The 26394-nt window shown below is 48.7% G+C and overlaps 2 protein-coding genes across 4 annotated transcripts in view; one reads left to right on the top strand and one right to left on the bottom strand.

The window, feature by feature from the left end:
- UBE2R2 (ubiquitin conjugating enzyme E2 R2) overlaps positions 1 to 4805 on the bottom strand; it is a 119990-nt gene extending 115185 nt beyond the window's left edge. Inside the window, exon 1 of the mRNA XM_032860390.1 lies at positions 4341 to 4805. Within this exon, the coding sequence (XP_032716281.1) occupies positions 4341 to 4517 (177 nt within the window). The 5' untranslated portion in view covers positions 4518 to 4805. The remainder of the gene's footprint in view (positions 1 to 4340) is intronic.
- An 8690-nt stretch (positions 4806 to 13495) lies between these two features.
- Positions 13496 to 26299, top strand: NOL6 (nucleolar protein 6). Of its 3 annotated transcripts, none has more exons than XM_032860385.1 (26): positions 13496 to 13799; positions 14800 to 15006; positions 15087 to 15203; positions 16925 to 17104; positions 17916 to 18084; positions 18306 to 18440; positions 18525 to 18688; positions 18775 to 18895; positions 19117 to 19175; positions 19259 to 19360; positions 19569 to 19684; positions 19838 to 20015; positions 20401 to 20523; positions 20689 to 20837; positions 20993 to 21068; positions 21317 to 21457; positions 21600 to 21717; positions 21799 to 21953; positions 22057 to 22220; positions 22556 to 22708; positions 22943 to 23040; positions 23800 to 23924; positions 24050 to 24139; positions 24558 to 24752; positions 24872 to 24973; positions 25195 to 26299. In XM_032860385.1, the coding sequence occupies exons 1-26, from the start codon at positions 13746 to 13748 to the stop codon at positions 25342 to 25344; spliced, it is 3441 nt and encodes a 1146-aa protein (XP_032716276.1). In that variant the 5' UTR covers positions 13496 to 13745; the 3' UTR covers positions 25345 to 26299. The 3 variants fall into 3 exon arrangements, with proteins under 3 accessions (XP_032716276.1, XP_032716277.1, XP_032716278.1); XM_032860386.1 differs by lacking the exon at positions 13496 to 13799 and adding an exon at positions 13811 to 14043; XM_032860387.1 differs by lacking the exon at positions 13496 to 13799 and adding an exon at positions 14061 to 14607.
- Positions 26300 to 26394: the final 95 nt, after the last annotated feature.

Below are 26394 nucleotides of genomic sequence, written 5' to 3'. Positions count from 1 at the left end.
GGGTCATGATCCCCGGGGCAGGGGATGGAGTCCCACATCACGCTCCTTGCTCAGCAGGGAGGAGTCTGCTTCTCCCTCTTCCTCTACCCCTCCCTCTATCCCACCCCTTGCCCATGCATACACTCTCTCACTATGAAATAAATTAAAATCTTTTCTAAAAGATGAATAAATAAATGAAAGTGTTAAGTCTGATAAAGAAGCTTCGATTAAGGAAAACTTATAGTATATAACAAACACTTTCCTAAATTATCAGTTTGAAATTTTCTAAAAATGGAAAAACCTGTATTTCACTGTCTCAACCACATTACTGAATAAAATCAACCTATGAAAAGTTAACTACAATATTTTAAGTCTTCTGTATCATTTAAACTTTTAAGTTATGAACATCACGAAAAATACTCTTTCCTTCTTTTTTTAATCTCTCCACCCAACATGGGCCTCGAACTCATGACCCTGCAATCAAGAGTCACATGCTCTACCAACTACTGTGCCAGCTAGGCACCCCTAGGCACTCTTCACTTTCTGATCTCTAGACTCACTGCTACCGCGCTTTCAGTACATAATGCAGGAGCTCCAAGGAGTTCTATACCAAAGCAGCCATACTAAGTTATGATCACTAGCAGAAGTACTTGAAAAGATAGTGAACTTGTTAAGTCATCATTAACTGCTCACTTGATCAACAACTTATTTATCCAGTAACATAATAAAATTCCAACTTGCTCCACAGCAGCAAAATTAAGTTCAGAGGTGTTCTCTGTTCCAAGCCATTTCCTACTTTGTGGTTTGTTTGTTTATTTGTTTTTTTTAATTTGTCAGAGACAGAGGGAGAGAGAGTGAGCGAGCACAGGCAGACAGAGAGGCAGGCAGAAGCAGAGGGAGAAGCAGGCTCCCTGCCGAGCAAGGAGCCTGATGTGGGACTCGATCCCAGGACACTGGGATTATGACCTGAGCCGAAGGCAGCCGCTTAACCAACTGAGCCACCCAGGCATCCCCTACTTTGTGTTTTTTAATGAGTGACCCCTTGAGGAAAAAATAGAAGCAGCAAAGACGTTCACTCGGTAAGTCTTAAGAGATCAAGACTGGGCAAAAATCAAGGCCAAAAAGATTTTATAATACCCAGAAAAACAGGAACAAGAAACTACCTATACCCATCACACATGCTACCCCCAAATCCCAGAGCTAAGAAACACACAACTTGAGATTTTTTTTTGAGATGTTTAAAAAACAAAAGCAAGATGAATAGAAAAAAATTTGTGAAATACGAAGTCCCGGTTTCTACCACAACAGATGCCATAGTTAGACTGGAGCCAACTATTTCATGGTGAAAAAGATCAATAAGAAGCCTATTAATATGTAAAAGTAAAAGAGTAACATTATGAAAAATTTAAAAATGAATGGCGGTCTCACTGCCTTCAGAATCTATTATGCAAAATAAAAGAATTTAACTTGAAAATAAATTATACTAAATGTTCAAGAACTATCATTTGATATGGGAGAATAGTGGTAGGAAAAGGTCTGTGCCAACTTTTAACTGCAGCTGTAGTGGAATACACTAAAAGCCTTGTTTTATGACAAAAGCAATGAAATAAAAAACAATGGTTTTAGACCTGTCACCAGTATTAACTGCTCGTGACCATAAATTTGCCTTTTTTCCTTTTTTTTTTTTTTTTAAGATTTTATTTATTTATTTGACAGACAGAGATCGCAAGTAGGCAGAGCAGTCAGAGAGAGGAGGAAGCAGGCTCCTTGCTGAGCAGAGAGCCTGATGCGGGGTTGGATCCCAGAACCCTAGGATCATGACCTGAGCTGAAGGCAGAGGCTTTAACCCACTGAGCCACCCAGGCACCCCTTGCCTTTTTTCAACAAAAGACTTTTGGGATAAAAGGCCATATGATAAGGAATAAAATATAAGAAAACAAAACTGACAGAATTCTCACACAAAACTAAAACATAAAACCTGTCTAAGAATTTTCATACATTATTAAATGTCCTAATTAACGGTAAAAAAGATTGGGGTGCTTGGGTGGTTTAGCCAGGTTAAGTGGTTAAGTGTCTGGTTAAGTGTCTGCCTTTGGGTCGGGTCATGATCTCAGGGTCCTGGGATTCAGCACTGGGTCAGGCACCCTGCTCAGCAGGGAGTCTACTTCTCCCTCTCTCTTTGCCTCCACACTGCTCATGCTTGCTCTCTCTCAAATTAAAAAACAAAACAAAACAAACAAAAAAAAAACTTTAAAAAATAAAATAAATGTAAAAAAATTAAGAAATCTAACATATACAAAGAAATTCAACCATTCTTTCTAGTAGGACTGAAATTACAAAGCACTTAACTGAAATCAATGTTTGCCACCGTAAGGAATCCTCTTCCCATACTCCCTATTTCAAACTGAGAGGATTCTCCACAGTCCTTTTCCTGCCACTTAAGCAAAAATATTGCAATTTGCACCCATTATTTCCTTTCACATAGTTTTCAAAACACTGAAATAGAGATTATTATAATTAGTACCCATTCACCTTGACTCTCAACTGTTCCAAATAATGACACTTCATGGAAATTAAACTTCATGTCACTAAAGTTAGCCAGCAGACACAGCAATACCTTCTCCAATTTGTCACTAATAACTTGTTCGTTAATATCTGCATCTAAAAGGTACAATGTACGGTGACCACAAGACGTTAAGCATATAGTTGGTAAGAGAACTGCTCTTACACAATCTTCTAAAAATGTGTTTTTAGGGCGCCTGGGTGGCTCAGTGGGTTAAAAAGCCTCTGCCTTCGGCTCAGGTCATGATCCCAGGGTCCTGGAATCGAGCCCCGCATCGGGCTCTCTGTGCGGCAGGGAGCCTGCTTCCTCCTCTCTCTCTGCCTGCCTCTCTGCCTACTTGTGATCTCTGTCTCTCAAATAAATAAATAAATAATATTTAAAATAAATAAATACTAGGTATTCACAGACTACCACAGGCGTGAATATTAAACAACTCCCTGTCAATTCTTCACATTTTCTACAAAGTTGACCCAATTTCAAAGCTGACACTGAAGGTTCTACCTTAAGGACAGAAAAACAAAACTGGGTAGTCCTAAAAATGTACATCATAACTACATGACTAAGACACTCATTTAAAACTTATGCCAAGATAGCCCCTCCCTTCAAAACAAAGATTGACTCACTGCTCTATTTTACTTACTTTTGGAAATAAAATTAAATGGATTCCGTAGCATTAATTTTCTGTCTCTGCCTCCACTATTTAAAAACATTCTACCTTCAATCTATGATTTGTCCCTATAAAAATGATAAAAGAAAAACATAAAAAAAAACAAAAACAACCCCAATAAACCCCAATATCGCCAAGTTATCTTAAAATTTAAAAAAAGAAATGGAATTTTTAAAAAAGAAAGAAAACCACTGGATTCAGGATATCATGATAATAACCACTGTTCTAAAATAATGGGTGCCTAAGGAACAGTCCTACTCAGCGAAAACCTCTCACCTCAGATACTTTTCATCTGTGAAACCACCCCATTCGCTAGAGCTAACCACCTGAGTAAAAACGTTTCTCTTCTGTCTCCCTGAAGTGGAAAACTATCAATCTCCCTACATAACACGTTCCACCGTCTGCAGATATTCCTACATTGGGGGGGGGTGGTAGGAGGTAGCCAGTGAAGTTGGTGGCGGGGTGAGGACAAAGGGCATTTTGAAATACCACTGAAGTAAACAGAGAGGGGGCTAAATTAGCGTTCCCTCAAGTAGAGAAAGGCAAGGAAACGCAGGCACCCTTGTTTACCACCCCTAGGGTCCTCCTATTCATTACCGCCTACTGGAATGCGAAGTTGGAACTACCAGCACGCAAGAGGCCCATCAAATCCTCAAAGTGTCAGGTCTCTAGGCAGCCACTGAAATGACAGACTAATACCCTTCCCCCACCCTCACCCCCCAAAAAAGAAAGATCCAATCCACTAAGCGCAGGTCACTCTGCCCTCTGGGGCAGTTCCAGCCGGCGCGGGGATGGTTCTGATGCGAAAACGAGACAGGAAAGACCACCTTTCTTCCCACACACCCTCAGCTGGGGAAACAAAACAAAGACAGCCCTCCTCCTCCGGTAGCCACTACCCTAGCCAGAGAGGCTTTCCTATTTCCCGGTGCAGTCTGGCCTCCAGCCCCCGCCCCCATGACAAAGAAAAGGCACTTGGTGAGCAAGGCCTTCCTGCTTCCACGGATGGGGGGAGGGGGCTGCCGAGGTGAGGAGCCCCCTCTACACACTCGCGCTCACACTCTTGGCCCCACAAGCCGCGGGGAGCGGAGGCCTCCGCCTGGGGAAGCCTGCTCTGGGAGGGGGTAGGGGTACCTTGAAGTAGCCGCCTTCGTAGAGGGTGTTGGGGGGTCCGAAGATGGCAACCTCCCAGTTGTAGAGGTCGGACTCATCCACCAGGGTGATCCGGAAGCCCTCCACCGGCTCCTCCTGCAGGGATTTCAGCTCGAGCATCAGGGCCTTCTGCGAGCTGGTCATCTGCTGCTGGGCCATCGCGGCGGCGGCGGCGGCGCCGGGCCGGAGCCCCAGTCCTTTCGCACCCGCCGGGCCGGACGAGGCCCCTCCCCTCCGCTCGCCCTCCGCCGGGCCGCACCGGGCCCCTGTCTTCACACAACCGGCGGGCCGGACCAGGCCCCAGAAGGCCCGTGGGCCGGCCCGGGTCCTCCTCACACACGACGCGGGCCGGGCCGGGCCCTTTTCCTCACACTCGGGCCAAGTGGGGGGAGGGGCCGAGGGAGTTAGGGGAATTCGCTCCCAGTCCCGGGCCTCCCCCCCCCGGAGGGGGCCTCAACTTGACGGGGGGGGGGAGGAGAGAGGGGGTGGAAGCGGAGGAGGGCGGCGAAGCGCCGGCGATGGTGAGGGGAGGGGGCCGAGCCGGCCCGGGAGCGCCGCGCTCGCTCGCCCTCTCGTTCTTCTCAGGGGCTGCCGGGGCCGAAGGGCGCGCGGGGACGGAGGGCGGGGAGAGCTCGGCGCGCGGGGGTCTCTCGGCGGCGGCGGCGGCGGCGGCGGCGGCAGCGGCTGCGCGGGGGGAGGGGCGACGACGGAGGAGGAGGAGGAGAAGAGCAAGAGCGCCTCGCGCCGCGGGAGCGACGGAGCCAAGAAGAAGGAGGGAGGGAGAGAGGGAGGAGGGGCGCGCGCCAGGAGGGAGGGCGGCTCTCGGAGGCGGGCGGCCAGACGCGCGTGCGCACGCCCCTCCCTCCCCCGCCCTCCTCGCCCTCCCCCGCCCTCCTCCGCTCATTTCCCCGCCTCCTTTCTGCCACCCGGCGCGGTGGCGGCGCTTTGTGACGCCGACGCGTGTCCCCCGCCCTTAAAGGGCCAAGCTGCTGTGCCGAACGAGCGTAGCCACAGGGGATGCCCTTGGCCCCAAAATGACGGTGTGCGGCTGGATGCCGCGGTTCCTAGGGAGCTCCCAGGAAGGGACCACTGGTCCTAGAGCTGTCAGCGCCTTCCCTTCCACTCCCTATGCGTAGGTATCCACAGGCTTCCACAGCCATCCTCCGTGGAACCCTGGTCCTCTTCAGGCCTCTCTCCGTGACACAAAGTCGGCCGTCCCTGCACTTAGTAGGTGCTTGACACGAATATGCTGAGTTTATGAATCTTATCGGTGGGAACAAGTGTCCCGACATATCTTGTGCAGGGCCCTCAAGCCCGTGTGTTCTTTGGAGAGCAGTGTGTCACCCACCCGGGTGTGGTGGGGTGGGGTGGGGGAGCAGATTCCCATCCGAGAAATGGGGAAGGCAGATAGGCCAGCTTCTACTTCTCTTCTTAACTACAAAGAGGAAGTTGTGGGAAATAAAGAGAGAAGTAGTAACGCAGACTAAACCTGGGTTCCTAGACCTTCCCTGTGATTTGGGGCAAGTGCTCTAGGCAACCCTCAGTTATTTGTAAAATGAAGTACTATGGGAGTACCTGACTGGCTCAGTCCCCGAGCTTGAGACCCTTGATCTTGAGGTAGCAAATTCAAGCCCCACCTTGTGTGTAGAGATTACTTAAAAATAAAATCTTTAACAAAAAAAAATGTATACAAACACACACACACACACACACACACATGCAGGCGCTCTGTGGTTGAACTTTGACCCCTATAGATCTTTCAACTGGAAGGTCTGATGTGGAACTGAGGGACTTTTAAGATAATCATAACTGAAGTGAGATGCGGAGACAGTCTTAAATCCTCAAGATTTAGAGTAGCCTGTTCTCTTGGGAAGGCATGTCCTGTGATAACCACTGAAACGTTTCCTTAGAAAAGTCAGGATACTGTGATAGTTCCACACATTTAGAATTTGAAGATCAAAAAGATCCTAAGTTCCAACCCTAGCCCCACCATTTACATTATCCATTCCTTATTCATCAGCTTCTGTAATAAAGGGTTAATTACACCTAACTTAAACTATTATAAATATTAAATGAGATCATCTATATACAGCATTTGACACAATGACTAGCACGGGGTAAATGATCCATAAATAGGAGCTTTAAAGAAAGAAAAAAAAAATTGAAGACATAGCTGTATTCTGGCTACCAGCCCTCAACCATTCTTACTTCCCTTCCTCTACCATTCAATTTAGGGACAAAAAGATTGCTGACCTGGAAATGTGGGAGATGATGTTGACACCTTTAATAACAAGGATGTGAATGGACAAATAGGCAGAAAGTTCATCTTCAAAGCATTTCACCCTCATAAACTCATCACAGTCCCACCCTGACCCAGAAGATGGTAGATCTCTAGTCTAACCCACTGTAACATACACCTGACAGCCAGACCAAAAGCTGCTCCCTGAGTTCAAATAAACTCACAAATTCCTAGTTAACATCTGCAATGATCATGGCCCCAAGGTAGAGGGCTAATAAAGATGTATCTGTTGAAGGCTCATAACCTAATGTGATAATGAAGTGTGTACTAAGGTTCTCCATTCTCAGGTCAGAGGAAGTCTAGAATTTGTCTCATGCCTTTTTATCCTAGCAGGTAAGACATTGTTTATTAGTAGGTTGCAAGTGTGTCTTACTCATGCCTGGAATTACAGCAACCAGCACATTGTTTGAAACAAAGTAGACACTAAGTAATTGTTGTCATGAGCTAACAGCCAAGAGCAGGAAAACAATCAGTAACAACAACAAATTGAACCCCACCCTCCACACTCATGTCTAATAGGACCTCTCAGACACATAGTAGGTGCTCAATATTATAAATTCCATAAGGATGACAGGTCTTGTTTATACAAGGTTCTTTTTTATATACAAGCTACTACAGTGTTTGGCATGTTGTAGGTACTCAAAATATATTTGTCAGATGAATGGATGGCAGAAACAGCTTCCTAGAGCTTTCCTATAGTGTTTTGACAGGTAAAATGACTTGACTGATTGGTGCCCTCTGGTGGTAAAGAAAACAGGACACTTACCTCCGTCTGTACGGCATCAACTGATGCCCTTCAACCAGGGCTCTTTTTCTTTTTTTTAAGATTTTATTTATTTATTTGAGACAGAGAGAGAGAGGAGTGCACAACACACAGCAGGGGGAGGGGCAGAAAGAGAGGGAGAAGCACTCACCCCTCTGACCAGGGAAGCCCATCATGGGGCCCATCCCAGAACCCTGAGATTACCACCTGAGCTAAAGACAGACATTTAACTGGCTGAGCCACCCAGTCACTCCTCAACCAGGGCTCTTCTGAAGAATTGATTCTTTCTAACAAAGAGAAAAGGTACGGAAATCTTGGAAGATAAATGAGAGGTGGGGGTGTTTGTTTTAGAGAGGTTAATTCTGACCTTATAGAATGACACGTTTTAGGGGACCAGCTTTTTTTTTTCATACTGTGTATGTTAACACATGTAAGTCAAATAGTGCTCTTAAGGAGCTACAATCTTTCTTTAATAATAATAGCTAGAAGAAAAATAGCTAGCATATACTGTGCATCAGTATGTGACATGCTCTTTACAAGCAGTATCCTGTTTAATTGTCAAAAAATCCATGACATCCATACCAGAACATCTGTTTTCCTGAGTATAATAACTCTTTTCTTTAAGATTTTATTTATTTATTTGACAGAGAGAGATCACAAGCAGGCAGAGAGGCAGGCAGAGAGAGAGGGGGAAGCAGGCTCCCCGCTGAACAGAGAGCCTGACACGGGGCTCCATCCCAGGATCCTGAGATCATGACCCGAGCCGAAGGCAGAGGCCCAACCCACTGAGACACCCAGGCTCCCCATTCCTGAGTATAATAACTTTTAGAGGGGAGCTTGGGTGGCTCAGTCGGTTAAGTGTCTGCCTTCAGCTCAGGTCATGATCCCAGGGTCCTGGGATGGAGCCCCACATTGGGCTCCCTGCTCTGCTTCTCCTTCTCCCTCTCCGTCTGCTTGTATTCCCTCTCTCACTCTCTCTTTGTCAAATAAATCAATAAAATCTTAAAAAAAAAAGATTTAGAAAAGTTAAGAAAGTTACCAAGGTCACCCAGTGCATAAATGTTAGAACCTGGAGTTGAACCTTGGCCATCCCACTTAAGCATGTCTGCTTTTAACCAAAGTACTGTAATATTCCTAATCTAACATGCCCATAAAAATCTGTACATATCATATCACCGCCAATGCTATATTGCAATTATTTGTTTACATCTTTCTCCTGGACTCTGAGGAGCTCTTAAGAAAGAGCCATTCATTCATTCAACAAATATATATTGAGAGCCTGCTATGTGACAGGCCCTATGCTAAATGCCAAGGATACAGTAGTGAATGAGATGGAAATGATTTAGTCATGCCCTCATGGAGCTTACATTCTAGTGGCTTAGACTGAATCACACAAAAACAAGTAATTACTAGATAAATAATATCATTGCCAGTTTGGGTGAGTACTAATGAAGGTGATTAAAGTAGAGCCTAAAACTGAAAATTTTGGGGTGAATGCAATTTTACTTTTTACTATTCTTTTTTGGGTGGGAGGTGAATGCAGTTTAAAAAAAAAAAAAGATTTTATTTTATTTATTTATTTTAGGGGGGTGGGGCAGAGGGAGAGAGAGAATCTTTAGCAGGCTCTACTCCCAGCACTGAAAGCATTGCAGGGCTTGATCGCACAACCCTGAGATCATGACCTGAGCCAGAATCAAGAGTCAGATGTTTAACCAACTGAGACACATAGGTGCCCCTTAAGATTTTATTTTTAAGTAATCTCTACTCCCAATGTCACCTCAAATTCAAAACCCCTGAGATCAAGAGTTGCCAGCTCTACCAACTGAGCAGCCAGGTGCACCAGGGGTAAATATAAATTTTAAATGGAGGCAGGAGAAAGGCAGAATAAGCCTCTTTGAGGTTACATTTAAATGAATACAGGGGTCAATGGCCTTCATATGCCCACCCTCTGCCCCAGATGGTGGATTATATGCCGCTGTGGCGGGAGGACAGGGAGTCCTAGTGTATTTTTCTTTGTTTAAGAAAAAGTTCCAAATCAATAAAGTGAGTTTGTTTCTTTGTTTGTTTTGTATTTTTCTTTTTTTAAATGAATCAATAGCAACATCCAGTTCTCCCAGGCTCTCTCTGCCTGCACCTGAGATGGTGGCAAGCAGGATCCTGGGGCTAAGGCTGCAGCTCAGGGCAAAGCAGGACCAGATGTGGGTTTCCACCTTTGCTTGGCCTCAGGGCTGGCAACCAGATCCTGGAGCAACCCATCTGGTCTCTCGAATACAGGTCAAAACTAGATCCAAAAAAAAAAAAAAAAAAAAGAATAGAAAGACCAGCCTATAAAATGTGAGGGCAAGATCATAATTCCAGGTTTTTGACTTGTGATCATCATGTCTTATTTATCTCTTTATCCTTGAGACTGAATACAGTGCTTGCCATTTCTTAAATGGCAACCAGTGTGGAATGAGTGGTTGACTTAGCTCTCTGATCTTCCTCAGTGCTTGATCAGGCTACAACAGTGCTGCTGCTTCTACTCAGTCAATTCAAACCCAAATTATGCTTCAAGACTTAGCACAAACCCATCTCCTCCAGGAAACCTTCCTTAACCATCAAAACATTCTTTAACCATAAAGAAGGAAATCCTGCCTTTCGGGACAGTATTGACGAACACTGAGAGCAGTATGCTAAGTGAAATAAAGTCAGATAAAGACAAATGCTGTATGATCTCAATTATATGTGGAATCTAAAAAAGCCAAACTTACAGAGAGTAGGTTGTGGGTGCCAGGAAGTAAGGGTAGGAGAAACGAAGAGATGTTGGTTACAGGATACAAATTTCCAGGTTTAAGAGGAATAAGTTATGGGGATCTAATGTACAGCATGGTGACAGTACTTAACAATACTGTATTGTGTACTTGAAAGTTGCTAAGAGAATAGACCTTAAATGTTCTTACCGTAACAACAACAAATGGTAATTATGGAGACGAAGGACATGTTAAATGTGTTAACTAACCTTACTGTGGTAATCATTTTGTAACACATACATGTAACAAATTATCACCTTGTATACCTTAAACTTAAGGTTATCCAACACTTATATCTCAATAAAGCTGGGGGGGGGGGTTCAAAACATCAAGCAAAAAGGATAGCAAGTTCAAGTTCAAAGGCCCAGAACAAAAAAGCGAGATAAGTAGGGAAAATCAAATAGTTCGATGGTAAGAGAGAAGATTGGAAGGTTAACAGTGGCTACATCCATTCACTCATTCATTCATTCAGTAAACATTTATTGAGTATTTACAGTGTGCTGAGCATTGGCTATGTAAACCTGGTCCTTGTTTTCATGAATTTACAGTCAAGGACTAAGAGACAATTGATAAACAATCAAAACCTATTAAAAAAAAAGAAAATAATGGGATCACAAGATAAGGGAAAACATATTTCAGATTAGATGGTCAGGGAAAGCCTAATTAAATAGGTGATACTTATCCTGACAACTGAAGGATGAAAAAGAGAAAAAGACAAGAAAAAGCATTCCAAGCAGAGCAAACAGCTTGGCTCAAGTTTCCGAGATGGGAAGAATGTGCTATAACCAGAGAATTGAGAGGCTTATTTTGCTGAAGCTAAGTGAACAAGGGGTAGAGTATCAAAAAAAGGTTGAATGGGGCACCTGGGTGCCTCAGTCGGTTGAGCGTCTGACTCTTGATTTTGGCTTAGGTTGTGATCTCGGGGTCCTGGGATTAAGCCCTGAGCCCCAGTTGGTCTCCCTGCTCAGCTGGGAGTCAACTTGTCTCCCTCTCCTTCTGCCCCTCCCCCTGTTCTCTCTCTCTCTCTCTCCCTGTCAAATAAATAAATAAATAAATCTTAAAACGAAAAAGAAAAGGGATGGCATAGCCAGTAAAGTACTTTATATAAACTCATATCTCATCCTAAGTACATTTGGGAGCCACTGCTGAGGTTTTGCTTTTTGTTTTTTGTTTTAAGCTGGCTCCATGCTTGGCATGGAGCCCAACATTGGTAATGAAGGATAGTTGGAAGGCAGGCAGGCGGGGATAAGGCCCCCCGACAAAGAAAACCACCCTTCAAAGGATTTTACACACACCCTAGAAGGAGCGCTCCACCCTTTCCCATAGGACAAAAACCTGATTGGATAACAGGCACAGGAAGGGTTAATCAGTTTAAAACAGCCTGCCAACAAGCCCATAAATACTCCTAAACTTAGACATTCTGGTGGTAACCCCTTTGGGTCCCCTCCTTCCTTGGGAGCTTTGTACTATCACTTTGCTATCACACAATAAACCTTACTTTGGTGTCCATCACTCTCTCTTTATCTCTTCATTCGTTTATCTCTTCATTCTTCAAAGTGGCATGATCAAGAACCAATGGGGAGAAAAATCCTGCAACAGGGGGATTGAACTCAGGACCCTGAGATCAAGACCCAAGCTGAGATTGAGTCAGACTTTTAAGTAACTGCGCCTCCCAGGAGCCCTGGAGTGGTCACTGGTGAATTTTTAACTATCACTCTATCACATGATAGAGTGATAGTTTTGGAACACTCATTCTGGAAACCACAAGGAAAGGACCTGAAGGAGGACAAGACCACTCTTGTGAAAAACTCCTTTAAAAGCTATTGCATAAATTAATAAATTATTCCATGCTGTTAGAAGTCAGGGTAGTAGTTACTGTTGGGGCATAATGACTAGGTGGCAGAATAAGGGGAAATTCTAAAGGTTCAGGAAATGTTCTTTTCTGGGAGCTGGTTACATAGGTATGTTTCATTTATGAATATTCAAGCTATCCCCTTATGTAATTTTCTATATGTATATATGTAATTGTATGGATATGTAATCATATGCTTACATAATTATATGCATAGATCTAATTCTATATGCATGTGTATATATGTAATTTTATGTATGTATATTGTATGTCACTTGTAATTACATATACACATATATACATATATATGTATACTGTATGAAAAAGCTATTGAATGAAACTGTCCTATACTCTTCAAAAGTGTTGTCATGAAAGACCAAAAAAAGGGAGAGCTCGCAAATGTTCTTAGATCAAGACAGAGAAAGGAAACATGACAACCAAACTGATGCATGATATTGCATCAGGAAATAAAATGCTACTATGTAAAGGGCATTATTGGGATGATCAGTAAAATTTGGATAGTATTGAATCAAGCTTAAATTTCCCGAATTTTATAACTGGACTATGATTAGTCCTTGTTCTTATTACATATAGGCCAAAGTATTCAGGGATGTGTGCAACTAATACTCAAGTGGTTCTGCAAAATAGTACATAAATACATAAAGACAAATTTGACAAAAGTTTTTCTTTTAACTTAAGATTTTATTTTTTTGAGAGAGAGTGAGCGTGCGACAGAGAGTGCACAAGCAGGAGGAGGGGCAGAGGGAGAGGGAGAAGCCAACTTCCCCTGAGCTGGGAGCCCCATGTGGGAATTGATCCCAGTATCCTGAGAGCAAGACTTGAGCAGAAGGCAGATGCTTAACCAACTGAGTCAGGGGCCCAAGACAAACACTAAGTTATAATGGGTAGGTGAAGGATATATGGGAGCTCACTCCATTATTATTACAATATTTTGGTAGATTTGGAAAATTTAATCATAAACTGGAGAGAACGTATTATAATTTTATAATATAACTTATTATATTATAATAAATTATATATTATATATTATATTATATTTATAATATTTATAATGTTATAATATATTATACATATTATAATTTATAATATAATCACAAGATGATGTGACTTGGACTAAATTTGACACTAAGGACAGAAAAAAATGAGTAAATTTAAGACGTATTTTGAAGGTAGAACTGACAAAACTGGCTATTTGATAAGATGTAGTACACGAAAAAAAAGAACAGAAATCATTGGTGTAAAGAGCCCTCAGCGCCCAAACTAGCTCCACCCTTCGCCTTTCGACGCAACCTGCGGAAGTGAGGAAAAGAGAGCGACTGATAACTGCAGAAAGGCTTCCGGTCTGGCGTCGCAAAGAGACCGTAAATGGGAGAATCCAGTTTGGCCCCTCCCCCATGATGGGCGGTCCTGGGGAGTGACAGATGCCAATGGCCAGCGATTCTTCCGGCACTCACCCAATGGCTCTGGAACTGGGCGGAGTCCTGCGGCACGAGGCTTGTCCCCACGCGGTGCGGGGAGTTTACCGCAAAGCTTCGGCAGTTCTGTTGCCAGGCTTCTGTAATTCTGCGGAGGGCTTGGGCACTTCTGCCAACGTGGGAAGAAATTGTGCAGAGTACGTGGGCTTTGAATCCGAAGTGCTGGAGCAAGACCAGGACCCAGAATTATGGGGCCGGCGCCCACGGGAGGGCAGGATCGCGGAGCTGCTGGGGAGCCAGAGGTGGGTGAGCTGTATGGGAGGAAAGAGGACTTTCCACGTGCCAGAGGTGGCAGAGACTGGCAGTTCGCCGGCGAGGGGCGCGAAGGCGGTAGCTTTTGGAAGAGCCTTATTCCATCACGTTTCCAGTCTGGGGCACCGAGACCGTCAGGGGAGACGGAACCTAGCGTTATTTGGATAGAAGCAGTAAAGCTTATTAAGCTTACTCCTTCGAGAACTGTGCACTTGGAAGTTGAGACCAAACCAGGTCATTTTCCTAACCAGGTCTTCCTCGTCATTGTGTGAGATCTAACCTCTTGTGCCCGGTTCTGTGCTCGCCGCTGTAACAGGGCACAAGGTGGTGCTTCTGGAACCCTTCAGTAGAGCTCTCACCCGTGTGGGACCGCGGAGTGGGGGCGGGGCCCAGGGCTGTAGGGCAGAAGGTTTGGGATCCTGCAGACCAGGCTGTGAAGCCTGCTTACAGCATATGCATACTAACTGTGGAACCTTGAGCTCAGGGGCTCCTTTCAAGTGTGTATTTTCTGTTGGGATTACTGAGGTTTGGATGACTTACTGAGTCTATTTTACAGAGGCCACTTATACTGATGTAGACTATAGTCAGGCTTCCTGGCAGGGGTAGAGCCTGAGCAAGAGTGGAGGTGGCATTTGCAGATTCCCAGGACTAACTGAGCAGAAGAGGAAGCTCCCTGGTGCATAGTACCGAAAATACAAGGAGCTCAAGCATTGCTTAGGGTTATTCAACTACTAACCCTACCAACTCCAGGCAGGGCTCCATGCTCGTGCTGTCACATAGAGGAGCCCTCAACTCAAGGTGTTTTCAGCCTAGGGCTCAGTAATGTTCTTCTAAGTAACGATAATCCTGAGTTTTACAGTTGGACTCCCATTCAAAAGAGTGAACAGGAGCCTGTGAAGATTCTGCCCACATCCTATCATGGTGGCACTTCAGGCAGTGGATGCTAGACATCTGTGACCTCACAGTGGCTTCTCTCCTCATTGGCCACAGGAGATGGAACCAGCTCCAGAAAGCACAGGCAAGGAGGGAAAGAAGGAGTCCTCAAAGAAGCGTACCTTGGCGGGGCCTCCAGTGGAGGGCCTCCTGCAGCCAGTGAAGCTTAGCCGGGCAGAACTGTATAAGGAGCCCACCAATGAGGAGCTGAATCGACTTCGGGAGACTGAGAGTCTCTTCCATTCCAGCTTGCTTCGCTTACAGGTACTATTGGGTGGCTGGGGCTTTGGTTAAACAGTGGGCCCAGGACCTTGATGCTGAAGGACTCTCCCCTGTTTTTTCAGGTAGAGGAGCTACTAAAGGAAGTGAGGATACCAGAAAAGAAGAAGGAGCGGATTGATACTTTCCTACGGGAGGTCAACCAGCGGGTCCTGAGGGTGCCCTCAACTCCTAAGACAGAGGTAAGGCAGGTAATGTGAAGAAATGGAAAGCCCCGGAGAGGTCCTCAGTGTGGGCCTCTGAAACAGGGCCTCCTCTTCTCCAGAGGGGGTGGGGTGCTAGGGAGCTCATTTTCGCTGCCAGGAGGCTCAACTGGAAGTCCAGTCAGCCATGTGTTCATTTGTTCAGCAAACACTTAGTTCCTTGCAGTACTTGTATTCTTAGGATACATTAGTGAACAAAGTGGTCTGTTTTCTAGTGTTGGACTTAGAGATAGTAGATAATAAGCATGGCAGGTAAACCGTGTGGTAATGTTAGAAAGTGGTAAGCACTGTGGACAAAGGAGAAAGTAGGGCAAGGTAAGGGAATTGTGGGGATATCAGAGGATGGGAATGGTCTGCAACTTTAAATAGGGTGGTTCAGGTAGGCCCCATTGAAGTGACATTAGTGTGAAGATTTGAAGGAAGTGAGTCAGCCATATAGATACCTAAGGGAGGAAGAGCATGCCGGTAAGGGGAAATAGTCAATACAAAGGCTCAAATGTAGGAGTAAGTCTGGTATATTCCTTGGATTGAATGAGGAGAAAATAGATGAGTTCAGAAAGGCAATGGGGGAAGGAAGCATTTCACGCAGGGTCTTGTACATAGAAATAAGGACTTTGGCTGTTGCTCTGGGTGAAATGAGAAACCACTGATGGGACATTTTTTGGTAGAGCAGTGATGTGATCTAATTTCATTTTTAAAAACGTTCTCAGGGCGCCTTAGTAGCTCAGTTGGTTAAGCCACTGCCTTTGGCTCAGGTCATGATCCCAGAGTCCCGGGATTGAGTCCCACATCAGGCTCCCAGCTCCGTGGGGAGTCTGCTTCTCCCTCTGACCTTCTCCCCTCTCATGCTCTCTCTCACTCTCTCTCTCTCAAATAAATAAATAAAATCTTAAAAAAAAAACAAAACAAAAACGTTCACTCAGACTGTTGTGTTAGTAGAATGGAGGAACGCATGAGTGGCTCAGTTGGTTAAGTATCTGCCTTTGGCTCCCGTCATGATCCCAGGGTCCTGGGATCCAGTCTCCCATTGGCCTTCTTGCTCATCAGGGAGCTTGCTTCTCCCTCTGCTGCTCCCTGTGCTTGTGCTTTCCCAGACAAATAAAATCTTTTTTTTTTTTTTAAGATTTTATTTATTTATTTGATAGAGATCACAAGTAGGCAGAGCGGCAGGCAGACAGAGAGGAAGGGAAGCAGGCTCCCTGCTGAGTAGAGAGCCCGATGCGGTCCTAGGCTCGATCCCAGGACCCAGGGATATGACCTGAGCCAAAGGCAGAGGCTTTAACCCACTGAGCCACCCAGGTGCCCCTGACAAATAAAATCTTTAAAAAAAAAAAAAAAAAAAGTAGAATGGCGGGAGATAAAGGTAAAATCAGGAAGACTAGTTAGAAACCTATTATGTGGTGATCCCCAAGAAAGTGGTAGTATCTCAGACTAGGATGGAGAAGTAGAGAAGTGGTCGGTATCTAGATGCTCTTGAAAGTGGAATGGGTGTTCTTAATGGAGATGAGTGAAGGTGATTTAAATGTTTTGGGCTTGAACAACTAGTGTGAAGTTGCCTTAATGAGGAGGACATGTTTACAGAAAGACTAAAAGTTTTCAAATATGTTGAAGTGTTTAATTTCAGATGTCTACTAGACGTCAAGGGGGACATGTCAGAAAGGCAATCAAATTAATATGTATCACTGTCTCTGTCCCCACAGCTGACTGACCAGACCTGGCTCCCAGCTGGGGTTCGAGTACCCGTCCACCAAGTGCCCTATACCGTGAAGGGCTGTTTCCGCTTCCTGCCTCCAGCCCAGGTCACTGTTGTGGGCAGCTACCTTTTGGGTACCTGCATCCGGCCGGACATCAATGTGGACATGGCAGTGACCATGCCCAGGGTGAGGTCCAGTATTTGGGTGACGAGGGACCTGTTCCTTGACCACCTGCAAATTCCTGGGTCCCTCTTTCTTTCCCATTTGCCACTTGCCAGGAGGTTGAAATCTGAACTGGAAAAAGGGCAGAGGTCCCTGGGTGGCTCAGTTAGTTAAGTGTCTACCTTCGGCTCAGTCATGATCCCAGGGTCCTGGGATTGAGCCCCACATTGGGCTCCCAGCTCAGTGAGGAGCCTGCTTCTCCCTCTCACTCCTGTTCATGCTCTCGCTCTCTCAAATAAATAAAATCTTAAAAAAACAACAAACAAAATTTGTTCTTTTGCTGTCTTCTTGAGGGCAGCTTAAATGTGCCCTTGGATAAGTTGCTGCTGTTTAGAACTTTGCCTTCCTTGTCCGAGAGCTAAGTATATTGTTGTTAGCCCTGGTTCAGACACTCTGGCCAGGAAAGATCCCTGAGGTTTCTTTCTTTTTTTTTTTTTTTAAGATTTTGTTTATCTATTTGGCACAGAGAGAGAGAGATCACAAGTAGACAGAGAGGCAGACAGAGAGAGAAGGGGAAGCACGCTCCCCGCTGAGCAGAGAGCCTGATGTGGGGCTCAATCCCAGGACCCTGAGACCATGACCTGAGCTTGAAGGCAGAGGCTTAACCCTCCAAGCCACCCAGGTGCCCCAAATATCTCTGAGGTTTCTAACTGTGACTCACCTTGTCTTCATCTTGGCCCCCCAGCTCTCTCACAACTAGCAGTTAAGTGCCTGGCTCTCTAACAACTAGCAGTTAAGTGCCTGGTCATCTCTCCCTTCTTGTGACCCTCTCCAGGAGATCCTACAGGACAAGGATGGGTTGAATCAGCGCTACTTCCGCAAGCGCGCTCTCTACCTGGCCCATTTGGCTCACCATCTGGGCCAAGACCCCCTCTTTGGCAGTGTTCGCTTCTCCTACACCAACGGCTGCCACCTGAAACCCTCATTGCTGCTTCGGCCTCCTGGTGAGAGGCACACATTGGGCCGAAGGCACAGTCTGGGGTGACATATCCAGTGTGGGAGGTGTGGGGACCTCAAGTCCAAGGTGAGTGGTTTGGGCCTCAGGTTTGAAGGGGAAGGTATAAGGACCTCAGATTCTAAGGTGGGAGGGCGTGGGCCCTCACATAGGAGGAGGGTGGTACAGGGCACCCCCTGGCAGGATCTCAGCACTCCCTGTCTCCCCCAGGGAAGGATGAGCGCCTGGTCACTGTACGTCTGCATCCGTGCCCTCCACCTGACTTCTTCCGCCCCTGCCGCCTGTTGCCGTCTAAGAACAACGTGCGCTCTGCCTGGTACCGAGGGCAGAGTCCCCCAGGGGATGGTAAGCAGGCAGTGGTATCAAGGTAGAGCTGAGGGGAAGGATGTTGTGGGGATTTCTCCTCCTGAGGCTTCCCCTCTCCCACAGGTAGCCCGGAGCCTCCCACCCCCCACTATAACACATGGGTCCTGCAGGACATGACCCTTGAGTCCCATATGCAGCTGCTGTCCACTGTGCTGGGCTCAGCCTTGGGGCTGAAGGATGGTGTGGCACTTCTGAAGGTCTGGCTGCGGCAGCGGGAACTGGACAAGGTGAGTTGGGAGTGGCACAGCTTCCATGCCTCACTGGGTGGCGGGCTGGCCCTAAGCTTGGGCCGCTCTCTCCATCTCATTTTCAGGGCCTGGGAGGGTTCAGTGGGTTCCTTGTCTCCATGCTGGTTGCCTTCCTTGTGTCCACACGCAAGATCCACACCACTATGAGTGGCTACCAGGTCCTGAGGAGCGTCTTGCAGTTTCTGGGTAAGGTGGCTAGACCCCGAAAGGCCAAGGATTCCACTCTTCCTGTGAATCCTCTCATCCTACCAGGGATCATTCAGTTTGTTGCCATCAAACAGTTGAACAAACTGAATTCTGGAGGCAGGCAGTTGTAGTCACCTGACCGGAGGCACAGTGTCATTAGGGCTGGGTCCCCTGGGAAGAAGATACCGTCTGATACACCCATCTTCTCTGGCTCACTTCAGCCACCACAGATTTGACAGTCAACGGGATCAGCCTATGTCTCAGCTCAGATCCCTCCTTGGTGAGTGGGGCAGGGTTGGGTCCGGACAAGGAGGCTTGATGGTAAGGCCCCAACCCTAACTGATTTCTCTCTGTGCCTCCAAGCCGGCCCTGGCTGACTTCCACCAGGCCTTCCCTGTTGTCTTCCTGGACTCCTCAGGCTTTCTCAATCTCTGTGCTGATGTTACTGCCTCTACTTACCACCAGGTACCAATCCCGTCGTCTCCCTCTCCTGGGTAACCCTCATGTCCCGGTCCAGATTCTGTCCCTTCTGCCAGTCCCAGAGCCCCAGAAACTCCTCTCCAAAGAGCTTAGGTCAGGCATGTCTCTTGGTCTGAGCCCTCAGGTCAATGAAGAGAGGGGTAGAGTGGTGATAGTTTCACATGTGAGTTCCCTGTTTATCCTGTGGCCCCAGGTACAGCATGAGGCACGGCTGTCTATGGCATTGCTGGACAGTAGAGCTGATGACGGATTCCAGCTTCTGTTGATGACTCCCAAACCCATGATCCGGGCTTTTGACCATGTCTTGCAGTAAGTTTAGGGGTGGCAGGCTCTGTCAGTGGGGCCTTTTCCCCTGGGGCTGCAGTGATGGGGCAGATGTTTAGATCTTCCTTGTTTTGAGGGGGGTGGTCTTTGGGGTCTGCAGCACCTCATTCTCTCTCTTTGTCCCTCTATGCCCTCTAGTATCCATCCATTGAGTCGCCTACAGGCAGCATGTCACCGGCTAAAGCTATGGCCAGAGCTGCAGGATCTTGGTGGGGACTATGTTTCTGCTGCTTTGGGCTCCCTGACCACGCTCCTGGAGCAGGGTCTGGGGTCCCGTCTGCACCTGCTGGCCCATTCTCGGCCCGCAGTGTCAGAGGTGAGGTGCTGTGGTGGTGGGGAGTTTGTGGGCTTAAGGGGGACTAGATCCAGAGTCCCATGGGATACAAAAGACACCATTCCTCTAGCTAGATCTACCTATCTACCTACCTTTCTTTATTTCTTCTTTCTTTCTTTTTTTTATCCATTACACAGAGAGAGTGTGCGCAAGCAGGGGGAGGGTCAGAGGCAGAGGGAGAAGCAGGCTCTTCATTGAGCGGGGAGCCCGATGTGAGGTTTGATCCCAGGATCCTGGGATCATGATCCAGGCTGAAGGCAGACACTTGACCAACTGAGCCACCCAGGTGCCCCTAGATCTTTATATCTGGGTTTCCAATCAAGCTGGGGCATTCTTGAGTTGAGCTCAGCCTTTTTACATCCTTCAGTGGGACCTCAGCCAAGATCCACCGAAGCACAGAGACTCTGGGACCCTGACCTTGGGATTGCTCCTCCGGCCTGAGGGGCTGACCAGTGTCCTTGAGCTGGGTCCAGAGGCCAACCAGCCTGAGGTGAGGAGCCGTGGTCTGGGGATGACTTGGGCCTATCTTGGGAATCCAAGCTGTGCGCTGGCAGAAGTGTGGCTTACCCTCATCCACTTAGATTGCAGCCTTTCAGGGGTTTCTGACAGAGTCCATCTTTGTTGATTTCTCCTACCACCCATTGCCTTTCCTCAGGCTTCTGACTTCCGCCAGTTCTGGGGATCTCGCTCAGAGCTTCGGCGTTTCAAGGATGGAGCCATTCGGGAAGCTGTGGTCTGGGAAGCAGGCTCTATGGCCCAGAAGCGCCTTATTCCCCACCAAGTGGTCACCCACCTCTTGGCACTGTGAGTCTTAGCATCTGGATGCTGGGAAGCAGCCATGGATTGGGGAGCCTTTTAGGAGGGTCTGGCCCAGGCTTTGGGCTGAGCAGCTAAAGTCCAGTTGCTTATTCCAGTAGCCTCAATGCCCACACTGAGTCTGTGCTATGCCCCTTTCCCAGCCATGCCAACATCCCAGATACCTGTGTCCACTATGTGGGGGGCCTTCTGGACGCATTGATCCAAAGCCCAAAAGAGGTAAGGGTTGTGTGTCAGGGCTGGGGTCAAGGTGGGGGGTGGTTGCTGAGCAGCTGGTGGAATTCGGTAGCAGGTGGAGGGCACTTGCTATACCTCAGCCAGACTGCACTTCCCATAGTGTCCAGCAGAGGGGATGCTGGCTCTATGGCAGCCTTAGCTGTGGTAAAATCCCAGGTGGTGGGGGTGGAGTGGGGAAGGGGGGATGGGTTGCTAGGGTCCTGGTCTCCTGACTGTGTTCTCCTTCTTAGACCTCCAGCACAGGTGAGGAGGCCCTGGCAGCAGCTGTGCGTTGCTATGATGACCTCAGTCGCCTCCTTTGGGGGCTGGAAGGTCTCCCGCTGACTGTGTCTGCTGTGCAGGGAGCTCACCCAGTGCTGCGGTATACTGAGGTGAGGTGCAAGGGGACAGGGAGCCCTTTCTGCTTGGTGACCCTCTCGCCTCTGCCCCACCCACCCAGTATTGCCCCTTCCAATTCCCATGTTCACTCTCTCCCTGTCTCAGGCCCCTTTCTCAGCCCTACTTCTTCCATAGGTGTTTCCACCTACCCCAGTCCGGCCAGCCTACTCCTTCCATGAGCAGCTTCGAGAGCGGGCCTCACTGTTACCCCGGCCTGACAAGCCCTGTCCAGCCTACGTGGAGCCCATGACCGGTGAGGAGCCTCTTGGGAGGGATGAGAGGAAACTTTCCCACTCCAGCCCACAGTCTCGAGACCACTTATTTTTCTTCCTAGTGGTATGTCACCTGGAGGGCAGTGGTCACTGGCCACAGGACGCTGAGGCCATACGGCGGGTCCGAGCTGCCTTCCAGCTGCGCTTGGCAGAGCTGCTGACACAACAGCATGGGCTGCAGTGTCGTGCCACGGCCACGCACACAGACGTCCTCAAGGTTAGGCTGGTGCAGGGTCAGGAGGCCCCAGGGAGGGAGGAGATGGGATGTGAGGGTGCTCCAGGCTGACCTGGATCTCTCACCCCATCCCCTCTTTCGCCAGGATGGGTTCGTGTTCCGGGTTCGTGTGGCCTATCAGCGGGAGCCCCAGATCCTGAGGGAAATGCGGAGCCCTGAGGGGATGATCTCCTTGAGGGACACACCTGCCTCTCTCCACCTGGAGAGGGAGACGAGGCACTTGCCCCTGCTCACCAGCGCCTTGCATGGGTATGGCCCTGTCTGAGAGGCCAGATGTTATAACAGAGATAGGAATTATGGAGTCAGGCAAATTCTAGAACCCTCGCCCTGCCACTTCACTGGCTATGTCCTTTTTGGGCAGGGCAGGCCCCCTGCTCCGGCCTTATTTCTCATGTGTGAAATGGGAATTTTATAGGACCAACCTGTTGGCATTAAATAGGGGTATGTGAGATTCTGTATAGAATGTGTTAGCACAGAGGGAGACTTCAGGGAAAGGTTGAGTGGAGAGTGGTGGTGGAGATGAAGTACTGTTCTTGGGCCCTGATGGCCTGAGGCTCATTGCCACTACTGTTCCCCATCCGCAGGCTCCAGCAGCAACACCCAGCCTTCTCAGGTGTGGCGCGGCTGGCCAAGCGGTGGGTACGTGCCCAGCTTCTGGGTGCGGGGTTCACGGACGAGAGCCTGGACCTGGTGGTTGCTGCTCTTTTCCTGCATCCTGAGCCCTTCACCCCTCCCAGGTGATTCTCTCCATCTTTACCTTAGACAGAAAGTTCCCCTTGGGGCCAGCTTTCATCCCTTAGGCTATACCTTCAGTCCAAATGGGAGAGGGTAGCTGAAACAGGTGACAGAAGGGGTTCTGAGACACCCCCCACCCCCTAATCCCTGCCAAGGGGTCTAGGTTGTCTAGACCACTGGGTGAGCCCTGGGATATGTGGTTGGGCCCAAACTCTTTGCTCACTCTTTTTTCTCAGCTCCCCCCAAGTCGGCTTCCTTCGGTTCCTTTTCTTGGTGTCAACCTTTGATTGGAAGAACAACCCCCTTATTGTCAACCTCAACAACGAGCTCACTGGTAAGTGGTAGGACTGGGGTCAGACTACCGCAGGAAAGACCATTTATGGATTGCAGAGTAGGGCACATGAGGTTCTCCCTGTCAGTCTGTGAGGTGCCTTTATGTGTGTGTGCCCAACCTTTCCTGGATATTTGTGCTTGACCCCAGTGGCCTTGGCATGGGGGAATTACTAGGAAGAAGAGGCCCAGTCCCAAGTCTTTAGGGAGTTCTGAGGCTGGAGAGCTATGGTTTGCTCACATGATGATCAGAAACAGAATGGGCTAAGGGTGGTAAGCAGGCTACCTGGTGGGGGCTGTGAAGGGAAGAAGGGAGTAGAAGGGGACACTGAATGCTGGGTCAGAAGTCTTGTGTGGAGCAGGAAAGGGCCCATATTAGGTGCCCAGACCTCTTGGGGAGTGGGGGTGATGATTTCCAGTTGTAACATGAGGAGCTCTGGTCCCAGCAGAGAGGAGGGTGTCAGCTTCCTAATTCCCCAGGTGTGTGGGAGCATAGGGTGGGAGGGGGGTCACGGGCAGGCCTCAGCTTGTGCAAGCCCGGAAACTAGACTGGGGTGCCAGGCAGTGGAAAATTCTGCCTCTGGGCTGAGCTTGGGAGTGTAGCGCCCCTCCCAGCAGGGGCAGACATGGTGTCCTTTTCATTGCTTTTGTCTGTTGGGGGAGGGCCGTCAGAAAATCCCTGCAATGGGCCAGCAGAAGACCTGGGGCAGTAGAACACGTCGGGAAAGGAGCAGGCTGACCCAGGACCCCCTCTTGTTCACAGTGGAGGAGCAGGGGGAGATCCGCAGTGGCTTCCTGGCAACTCGGACACAACTCCCGGTCATGGTCATCGTTACACCCCAGGATCGTAAAAACTCTGTATGGACACAGGATGGACCCACGCCCCAGGTGCAATCCCATCCCTACTTCCAAATTTGTGTTTTTCTTCCCCTAAGGAAAAAGTAGGCCCAGTCCGACCTCAGAGAGACCCATGGTTAGGTGTGATCTGTTTGCTGTATGTGTATCCCCTCTAGATTCTACAGCAGCTGGTGGTCCTGGCCGCTGAGGCCTTGCCAGTCCTAGAGAAGCAGCTAATGGATCCCCAGGGGCCTGGAGACATCAGGGTAAGCCCCTGACCAAGAGTGGCTCTGGGGTTCTGGGGAGTCTGCCTTTGAACATTGGAGGTCTGGAGGTGTGGAGGCCCTCACTTAATGCTCTGTCTCCTTGTTTGGTGAGACTGAATCCACAGAAGGCATCAGAGCTGCCCACGGTGCCTGACAGTGCTGGAGCCTGCAGGACAACCAGGGTCCTGGCTCTCTCCAGGCTGCATGCCTCTAGCCTCTGCTCCTCCTGAGAGGGTAAAGCTGACCCCAGCTGGGGCTTGGTGTTCCCACCTTCAGATGAGCATTTGGGTCCCTAATTGGGGCAGGGGGGGTGACAGACAAAAGAGAAGGAGGAAACCAAGGTGGGCATGTAGGAGGCTTTGTGGTCCACCTCTCAACTCCCAGTAGACACTGCTGACCCTGTCCTACCCTTCCTCAGACGGTGTTCCGGCCGCCCTTGGATTTGTATGATGTGCTGATCCGCCTGTCTCCCCGCCATATCCCCCGGCACCGCCAAGCTGTGGACTCGCCAGCTGCCTCCTTCTGCCGTGGCCTGCTCAGTGAGCCAGGGCCAACTTCCCTGATGCCTGTGCTGGGCTATGATCCTCCTCAGCTCTATCTGGCACAGCTCAGGGTAGGCCCTAAGGGACTGACTAAACCTGGGGAGGGGACTTCCAAGTGAACCTGGGGCCATGGAGGTGATTCTCAGGTGTCCAACACCTGTAGTCTTATCTGTGTCCTGCCCTTTCCTAGGAGGCCTTTGGGGACCTGGCCCTTTTCTTCTATGACCAGCATGGTGGAGAGGTGATTGGTGTTCTCTGGAAGCCCAGCAGCTTCCAGCCCCAGCCCTTCAAGGTGTGCTGGCTGGTGATAACCGTGTGTTTGTGAGTGTGTGCTTACAGTTCCATGTGGGCACGCCTGTCTGTATGTGGCGTGCTCTCTGAGTGACCGTGGGTCAGGTGTGGAGCACGTGTCTTGCATGTCTGTCTCCACTACTGCTGTTCCCCTCCACCACCCGCATGTCGTCTCTGGTGTACCTTTGGGACACTCAGTCCACATTTTTCTGCTTCCCCTAGGCCTCCAATGTGAAGGGGCGCATGGTGATGTCTCGAGGTGGGGAGCTGGTGATGGTGCCCAATGTGGAAGCGATCCTGGAGGACTGGGCCATCCTCGGTGAAGGCCTGGTGCAGGCCGTGGAGGCCCGAAGTGAAAGGTGGACTGTGTGATCTCCAGCCCTAGGAGCAAGCTGTAGGTGACAGCTGGTCTTCAAACCTCTGGAATGGCATGACCTCCACCCTTGCCATGTATGGATCCTTCGTGGAGTACCTGCCAGTCTGAACACACTGAGATGTTCCCCCAAAGAAGTCCTGCCCCAATTTTCTGTCTGATGCCTCAGTACTGGGGCAGAGAGTTCCCTGGGCCTGTCTGAACTCCCAGAAGAGGAGGGTGGGCTAGCTCAGAGAGGGAGCTAAATGAACCCAGAAGATCCATCTACCTGTCAGCCCTGGCCTGTCTTCCGAGGATGTTTCCAGAAGCTTGGAGAGGAGGACACGTGTCCAGGGCTGAGGCTCTGTCTCCTTTCTATTGCCAGGATATGTGCCTAGATCTTATAGTATGCCCTTCAGTGTAGGGTCTGAACTTTAAATAGGGCCCAGAGGAGGTGAGATACTTGCTGAGGGTCCCAGAATTCCCGCATTGAGAGGGGTGCTGCTGCTTTCCAGGGTGGGATATGGAATCTGGACAGAGGGCAGAAGGGGCTGGCTGGGTGAAGGGGCGAGGGGGACAGCTGGTCCTCTAGTCCAGGAAAGCTGCAGAGAGCACCTGTGTCTCAGTCCCTCTGGCTCTGTGCCTCTGCCCGTTCATGTCACAAACTGCCCCCACCTCGTCCCTGCAGCGGGCGTGCAGAGGAGAGCAAGACCCTGATCCTGCTCTCCAGGAGCTCTCCAGATCGGGGGTGTAGAGGGGTTGCTTCCTCCTTTCAGCCCGGTACACACCCCTCTTCTGGCAGCCTCTCCCTTCTCCATCTCCCCTGATCCTGGATGTTTTACAGACTCAGCTCAACTAGTGCTTCCTCTAGCCCTTCCCATGCCCCCAGCCTGAGGTGCTCTTTCTCTTCTCTGAAACATTGGAGCAGTTTTTGTCTGTTCAGCTTACTTGGTGGTCACATTCAGTGGCATGCACCCTTCTTAAACTTGGATTTTAAATTACTTACTTTTGGGGCACCTGGGTGGCTCAGTCGTTAGGTGTCTGCCTTTGGCTTAGGTCAGGATCTCAGG

The sequence above is a fragment of the Lontra canadensis genome, unplaced genomic scaffold (assembly GCF_010015895.1).
Source record: "Lontra canadensis isolate GAN:19392208 unplaced genomic scaffold, GSC_riverotter_1.0 scaffold19, whole genome shotgun sequence".
Classification (NCBI taxonomy): Eukaryota; Metazoa; Chordata; class Mammalia; order Carnivora; family Mustelidae; genus Lontra; species Lontra canadensis.
This window is presented reverse-complemented; position numbering and strand designations above follow the sequence as displayed.

Coding starts and splice junctions, on each gene's coding strand:
- NOL6 (XM_032860385.1), top strand. CDS start 13,746: ATGGGGCCGGCGCCCACGGGAGGGCAGGATCGCGGAGCTGCTGGGGAG. Junction 19,361..19,568: donor CTGCCTCTACTTACCACCAG/GTACCAATCCCG, acceptor CTGTGGCCCCAG/GTACAGCATGAGGCACGGCT. Junction 22,221..22,555: donor CTCACCAGCGCCTTGCATGG/GTATGGCCCTGT, acceptor CCCCATCCGCAG/GCTCCAGCAGCAACACCCAG.